This window comes from Lepidochelys kempii, chromosome 1, assembly GCF_965140265.1.
Source record: "Lepidochelys kempii isolate rLepKem1 chromosome 1, rLepKem1.hap2, whole genome shotgun sequence".
Lineage (NCBI taxonomy): Eukaryota > Metazoa > Chordata > Testudines > Cheloniidae > Lepidochelys > Lepidochelys kempii.
The window spans coordinates 4,914,734-4,922,671 of record NC_133256.1 but is presented as its reverse complement, the minus strand read 5'-3'; the positions used below and the strand labels follow the sequence as shown (position 1 = coordinate 4,922,671).

At 47.7% G+C, this 7,938-nt stretch overlaps 1 protein-coding gene across 1 annotated transcript; it reads left to right on the top strand.

The window, feature by feature from the left end:
• Positions 1-302: 302 nt before the first annotated feature.
• Positions 303-1,238, top strand: LOC140895508 (olfactory receptor 51G2-like). Its single transcript, XM_073305396.1, has one exon. The coding sequence runs from the start codon at positions 303-305 to the stop codon at positions 1,236-1,238; it is 936 nt and encodes a 311-aa protein (XP_073161497.1).
• The last annotated feature ends 6,700 nt before the right edge of the window (positions 1,239-7,938 follow it).

Sequence of the window (7,938 nt, the reverse complement as noted above, 5' to 3'; positions counted from 1 at the left end):
GGGGGAAACTCCCTGGGAGCAGGTTATCTCATCACTGCCTATTTCAGGGCTTCTTCCACCTCCTCTGAAGCATCTGGACATAGCAACTGGCTACTGGGGGATGTGGACTACAAGTCTGATCCAGTCTGACTAATCAGAACCATGTAAATCCAACAGTATGTTTTTGCTTATCTACCTTGAGTTCTCTGAGTCCATAGACATGCATTGAAGACAGAATGATTTCTTGCTAATATCATCTAAACTCCTCTTACTTTTCTTTTAGGAAGGACATTTCAGAATTCCTCGGAGTTGCGCAGTACATTATGTCAGCTGTCAATGACACCGAAATAAAATCTGTAATATTCCTTCTCACTGGGCTACCGGTTCATGAAGATACACATCTCTGGATCTCTATCCCCTTCTGCTTCATGTATGTTATTTCCACAGTAGGAAATTCAGTCATTCTGTTCATTATAAAAACAGATCCAGCCCTCCATGAGCCCATGTACATTTTCCTTTCCATGTTGGCCATCACAGACCTTGGCATTTCGATAACCACCATACCGACGATACTGGGCATATATTTGTTTAACTCAAGGGAGATTAGCCTCGATGCCTGTTTAGCCCAACTCTTCTTCATCCATTTGCTTCAATACATTGAATCCTCTATACTGTTGTTGATGGCCTTTGACCGCTTCATTGCGATCCATAGCCCTCTGAGATATACCTCCATCTTAACCCTGCCGAGAATAGCCAAGATGGGACTGGTGTCTGTGCTAAGAGCGATGGTCCTAATACTTCCACTTCCCTTTCTCCTAAAATGGTTCCGATACTGTCATGCCAATGTTCTCTCCCATTCCTACTGCCTGTACCAGGAGGTCATGAAGATGGCTTGTTCGGATATCACAGTCCACAGCATCTATGGATTGTTTACTAAACTCTTCCAGATGGGGTTGGACTCACTGCTTATTTTCCTCTCTTATGTGATGATCCTCAAAACAGTGCTGAACATCGCGTCCCACGAGGAGTGCCTGAGGGCCCTGAACACCTGCGTCTCCCATCTCTGCGCCCTCCTGCTCTTCTACACACCAGAGATCAGCTTGTCTGTGATACACAGATTTGGGAAGGGCTCTTCTCCCTTGCTTCAGATTCTCCTGGGCTACATGTCCCTGCTTCTCCCACCGCTGATGAACCCAATAGTGTACAGCGTGAGATGCAAACACCTTCGTGCGAGGATAATCAAGCTGTTCATCAAGTGAAGGGTCAGTTCACCACCTGGCTCCAGTGGCATGGGAGAAGAAAACCATGAGCCACCTGTTCCATTCTGGACCCTTACATCTGAGATGACGTGAGTTACTGATCTCCACTCTATACCTACCTAGGCAGAATAAGTGTGTTTATGAAAATAAAGGTTGCTCCTGAAGTCTCTCCCCTCCTGGATAGCTGTCAGGGGAGAACTCACTCAGACCCTGCGTACACAGGCTTATTCACAGGATGATATGCCTGGGTCACCTGCCATAAGAGAGGACCAGGCACACTGACCCAGGATGTCTTTCCAGGCCTATGTCCATATTGGTCACATTAGCCCATTTTGAGTCACACTGGGAGCTCATGTGGAGTTGCTTGTCCAATATGACCCTGCTCTGTGGCCTGGCCAGTGGATTTGTCCTTCAGTAGAGTCAGGAGAAAACATGACTCAGCCCCAGAGAGGAACAATGGTTGGGTACAAGGCTCACACAGGTTTCAGCAAATGCTCCTTCCACAAGAAAGAGGTAAACAGATTGGAAGATGCTCTCAGAGACATGGGGGAACTAAAATGGATCCCAAGTCCTCCTTGGCTTCCCAGAAGGATGTAACTTGGAAACGTATATTTCTATCTTGGAGAAGAGACAACTAAGGGGAAATATGATTGAGGTATGTAAAGTCATGACTGGTGTGTAGAAAGTAAAGAAGGAAGTGTTGTTTACTATGTCTCATAACACAAGAACTAGGGGCCACCAAATGAAAATAATAGGCAGTAGGTTTAAAACAAATAAAAGAAGTATTTCTTCACACAACGCACATTGAATCTGTGGAACTCCTTGCCAGAGGATGTTGTGAAGGCCAAGACTATAACAAGGTTCAAAAAAGAACTGCATACATTCATGGGGGAGGGGTCCATCCATGGCTACTAGCCATGATGGGAAGGTGTGGAGTCCTTAGCCTCTGTTTCCCAGAAGATGGGAAAGAACAACAGGGAGCTGCCGTCCCCCGCCTCCTGACTACAGCCGTGTCACTGCAAGCGTCAAGAAGCTACTTCCAAAGCTGCAGGGGTTGGTGCCTGCAGGCAAGCGCAGGGCCGTGTGGACCCACCTGCACCCCCCACCAAATGGGACCTACCCCAGGTCAGTACCGAGCACCCCAGCCCTAAGCCCCCTTGCGCACTCTTACTCCTGCCCAGGTCCTGCACCCCAATCCCCGGTCTGCTCCTGAACCCTAACTCCCTCCCAGACCCCCACACCAACCACCAGCCCTGAGCCCCCTCCTGCACTCCAAACACCTCATCCTCACACCCACCCCAGAGCCCACACCCACAACTGGAGCCCTCACCCTCTCCTGCACCCACCTCCAGCCTCAACCCGTAGCCCCCTCCCACACCCTGAACCCCTCATCTTTGTCCACCGGAGCCAAGGGGGCCCCACAAACTCTAATAGCCCTGGGCCCCCAGAAGAGTTAATCCGGCCCTGATCACATAGCTAAATTAGGCAGGCTTTGCTCTGAAGCTAGAGAAACAGCTTTCAGGAGCCACATCTCCTGAGGCAGATTAGGGGTTTGTGTGGCCTTGGCTGAGCCAGGAAAACTGAGGCTTCCTCTCCTTCCCTTCTGCAGCCCTCCTCCTGCTGGGGAAGCGGGGTTAAGGGTGAAGGGGTTTCCACCCAGCACTCATCTTAGGGGAGTGGGGTCCAGGAATGCGGTCAGGCAGTGGGGGCTTATTCTGCTTCCCCACCCAGTGATTCTGAGATTGCCCCATTCCTAAGCTCAGTGCTATTCCAGTGCCCTGAGCCGCTCTCCGGCAGTCGGGTGTGGGGAGAGGGGCAATCCCCTGCATCCAGACCTCACTTCACCACAGGAGAGGCAGGTGGGTGGAACGGAGCAGGGTGACACCATTGGCCCAGGACAAGTGGCTGATCTACTACTCACCCAAACCCACCCTCACAAGGCACACCCCCATCTGGGGCAAGAGACCAGGGAATCAGCACTCCGCACCAGCTGGACAGGGATACAACTGGGCACCAAGCTGGAATCGGGAGTCCCAGCTGGTGGATTGGGCTTGGATGATAAATAGATGGGTCCTGGCCCCGCAAGGCCCACCCATGGCTACACTCCTGCTTCGACACAGCCTTGTTTCCCTGTGTCTCTCAGAGCATCTTTCCGTCTGTTTGCCCCTTTCTTGTGGAAGCAGCTCTTGCTGAAACCCATGTGAGCCTGGGCCCTGTCACCACAGTGCTCTGTGCTCAGTGTGTCACAGGGTCAAGGTGTGAAGCTAACCTTTGCCCTCAGACTGCTTTCTGCTAGCCAGACCGTCTAAGATGAGGCTCCTGTGTCTGTTAGTCCATTCTTTGCAATGACTTGGAAACACAGGTCTAGTGACTGTGCAGAAACTCCCGGCATCCCCGTGACACTCCCACACGCCCCTCCAAAATCCTCATTCTTATTCCTTGTTCCTCACGGAGAAGGGAAGGGTCCTCCCCTACTGAAAGAACTGAGGGAAATTTTTATGTGGGGACCCTTGTGGAATCTCCCTTCATTTCTCTGGCCTGCACCCTGGGTTTGTAATGCAGAAAAGGAGGCTGATGGGGAGAAATCTGGTCCTATATTATATTATTATTATTTTATTTTATTTCAGCATGATCACAGCTCTGACAGCCTCATTGGAATCATTCGGCTGCCCCCTAGGAAGCCATGTGACTAATCGGCACCATATGAACAGTGATGACAAGCCTGGATTCCAGGAATAGAGCCTGCAGCTGGGCTGGCACTTAAGTCAGGTTGGGCAGGATCAGCATGAATCCCTTGTGATTTGGCCTCCTGGAGTTTACCATTGGCTGTGATGGGGTTAAAGCTGGTGCACATGAAGCCGAGAAGCTGAGATTCCCTGATGGCCAAGTGGACCCCAAGGGAATGTGCAGGCATGCTTCATAAAAACACTTGCCACCCTATCTGAACAGATACTAGCTGATGCCTGTGAATCCTCTCTGATGACAACTTGCTCTCAGGCTGAAGACCTCTGATGTCAGTGGCTCCCCTTCTAGCAGGAATTGCGTACGTTGGCAGGTTTCACTATCTTTAAAATGTGAAGTGGAGGGGAAAGGCTGGAAGCTGTTTCCATTTGCAGATGTTCTGTGCAAAGGCAGAGGACTCAACTGTGCTGTCAGGGAGACTCAGTGAGAGGGGGTGCCATTTCTAGAGGTGCTATGTGTTCTGGGCCCGATACTGCCAGGGTCTGAGTGAGAAGAAGCCCCACGGAATTTCAGTGACTATTTCCCAAATTGCCTCAGGTTTATTTGCTCCTGAACATTTAATTAGCAAATGCATTTTCAGAGGGTTTACACTCTGGCTTGATTGTGTACACAGCAATTCAGAGCTGCGTTGCTTTGTGGTAACTGGTCTGCTAGGGCATATTTCTATTTCCTCACTGGCTGAGGGCTCCAGCATTTCTGCTCTGTAGAGACCTCTAAGAGTTACAGGGCTACCTGCATCTCTGCCCCCTCTCTGGTCTGTGAATGCCAGATGTCAGGCCTTATAGCCTTCCCTCTCACAGGGCCCTGGGTTACAAATGCAGGTCAACTGTGCTGCCGAGCAGGTCTGAGTGGGTTCAGCAACTGTGGTTGTCATGTGAGTACTAAAGTACAGATGTGGAAATATTATACCAAAACTTTTCATTGTAAGACAATATTACAAACAAAACTTTCATGACATGCCTGTATATCGAAAGCCAGCAGTAGAGTTGCTGGAATCTCTGCAGAAAGGAGCAGTGGTAACTTTACTGCTTAATGGCTTTGGCTTTAGAAAGTGTTTCGGAAATACTCCACATACTGTTTGCAATGGGTTTGTGCTATTGTGTTTGCAATGGGTTTGTGCTATTTTGACACGGTCTCCCACAGAATTCTTGCCAGCAAGATAAAGAATTATTGGCTGGATGAATGGACTATAAGGTGGATAGAAAGTTGGCTAGATTGTCGGGCTCAATAGGTAGTGATCAATGGCTCCATGTCTAGTTGGCAGCCGGTATCAAGTGGAGTGCCCCAAGGGTCTGTCCTCAGGCTGGTTTTGTTCAATATCTTCATAAATGATCTGGAGGATGGTGTGGATTGCACCGTCAGCAAGTTTGTAGATGACACTAAACTGGGAGGAGAGGTAGATACACTGGAGAGTAGGGATAGGACACAGAGGGACCTAGACAAATTAGAATCTTGGGCCAAAAGAAATCTGATGAGGTTCAACAAGGACAAGTGCAGAGTCCTGCACTTAGGATGCAAGAATCCCATGCACCGCTAGAGACTAGGGACCGAATGGCTCGGCAGCAGTTCTGCAGAAAAGGACCTAGGGGTTACAGTGGACGAGAAGCTGGATATGAATCAACAATGTGCCCTTGTTGCCAAGAAGGCCAATGGCATTTTGGGATGTATAAGTAGGGTCATTGCCAGCAGATCGAGGGACGTGATCATTCCCCTCTATTCAACCTTGGTGAAGCCTCATCTGGAGTAGTGTGTCCAGTTTTGGGCACTACACTGCAAAAAGGATTTGGAAAAATTGGAAAATGTCCAGCGGAGGGCAACAAAAATGATTAGGGGACTGGAACACATGACTTCTGAGGAGAGGCTGAGGGAACTGGGATTGTTTAGTCTGTGGAAGACAAGAATGAGGGGGGATTTGATAGCTGCTGTCAGCTACCTGAAAGGGGGTTCCAAAGAGGATGTATCTAGACTGTTCCCAGTGGTAGCAGATGACAGAACAAGGAGTAATGGTCTCAAGTTGCAGTGGGGGAGGTTTAGGTTGGATATTAGGAAAAACTTTTTCACTAGGAGGGTGGTGAAACACTGGAATGCGTTACCTAGGGAGGTGGTAGAATCTCCTTCCTTAAAAGTTTTTAAGGTCTGGCTTGACAAAGCCCTGGCTGGTATGATTTAGTTGGGGATTGGTCCTGCTTTGAGCAGGGGGTTGGACTAGATGACCTCCTGAGGTCCCTTCCAACCCTGATACTCTATGATTCTGTGACTGAATTTCCTACTATTGAAATAACATGCCTGAAGCAGAAGGAGATAGAGATCCAGTGATGGAAATCTTCCTGCCCAGGTAGCCCAGTCAGAAGGAACACTGAAAATAGGAACTTGGTGTCATTGACAGATGACATAATGTACTGGACAGGCCTTAGGAGTTTTCCACTTTTCGTCCTAAAAAGAAAAAGAAAAGGAGATTAGATGATATTTAAAGAAACATCTTTCTGTTCTCAATGCAAGTCAAGAGATGCCCAGGAGTTCAAGGTAGATCAGCAAAAACATACTCTTGGATTTACACCACTGATAGAAAGAAAGACACTCCCAGAATGGATCAGAACAGTAGTTCATTTAGTCCAGTGTCTGGTGGCCAATTCCAGGTGCTTCAGGGGAAGGTGGAAGAACCTCTGCAATGGGAAACTATGAGATAACCTGCTCCTAGGGAAAGTTTCCCCCTGACACCCACTAGTTAGACATATTTTGTGGTGTAAATCAGGAAAGTATATAGCCCATAACAAGATCTTTTTTTTAAAAAAAAAAATCTCTACTACTGTAATTGAATTTTCTGGTTACCCATAGACACATCCAGTGCCTCTTTGAATCCTGCTAAGCTCTTGGCCCCATCAGTATCTTGTACCTGTGAATTCTGCAGCCTGTTTGAGAAGTGTGTAGTTTTAAAATTGTGACCTTCACACAGACACTCTTTCTGTCCCTCCACTTCCGAGTGTGGTCCATTGTGTATTGACATGTGGTAAACACATGGCTAATGCATGCTGAAAAAGGTCATTGTATTTATCTGTCCAGCATTGAAGCTATTTCTAAAAGTGTTTCATTGCCCCATTAACTATCCTATTTATTTTCCCCTGTCCTGAGGGTCCAAATTATGCCACTACCTCTTTCCAGCACATAGGATAAATTCTTAGCGGCAGGTGTTTAATTCAATAACATTGACTTCAACGGCATCACTCCAGATTTACATGTGTAAATTCAATGAGAACCAGCCTGTAATAGCTTTCCCTAACAAAATCCTACTGGTGATATACTCTGACCCCCAAGAATTCCTCTAAAAGAAGCTTCTCTTCACCCTCACAAGACCTGCATCCTCTTTCCATGCAAGGGTATTTGGCATGTTACAAGCTAACACAGACAGTGACTTCAGCTGGGTGAGGGAGGGACTGGCACCATAAATGGGTGAATAATGCAAATACTGGTGTTGCACTAATGTGCAGTTGAGTGTACAAGTTACTTCAGCCATGCTCCTGAAACAGGTGATGAGTGTGAATTACTTACAACCACCATTACACTCCACTTTCCTGCACCTCAGGTCTACTCTTTGTTGGAATACTGACCAGTGGTTCTGCTCTCTCATGGCTTTTTCAGAAGTGTTGTACAGGTTTTGCAGAGTTATTGTGCGCACAATCTTGAATGTAAATGTTAGAAACAGCTTCTGATCAGTTACCAGGAGAGAGTATCATCCAACTGTTCACTGAACAAAAGCTTTGCTAAAGTCAAGGAACAACACATCCACTGCTTTCCCCTTATCCACAGAGCCAGTTATCTCATCATAGAAGGCCATTAGATTAGTTAGGCATGACTTGCCCTTGGTCAATCCATTCTGACTGTTCCTGATCACTTTCCTCTCCTCTAAGTGCTTCAATCATTCGGTTCATTATAAAAAACAGATCCAAGCCTCCATGAGGCC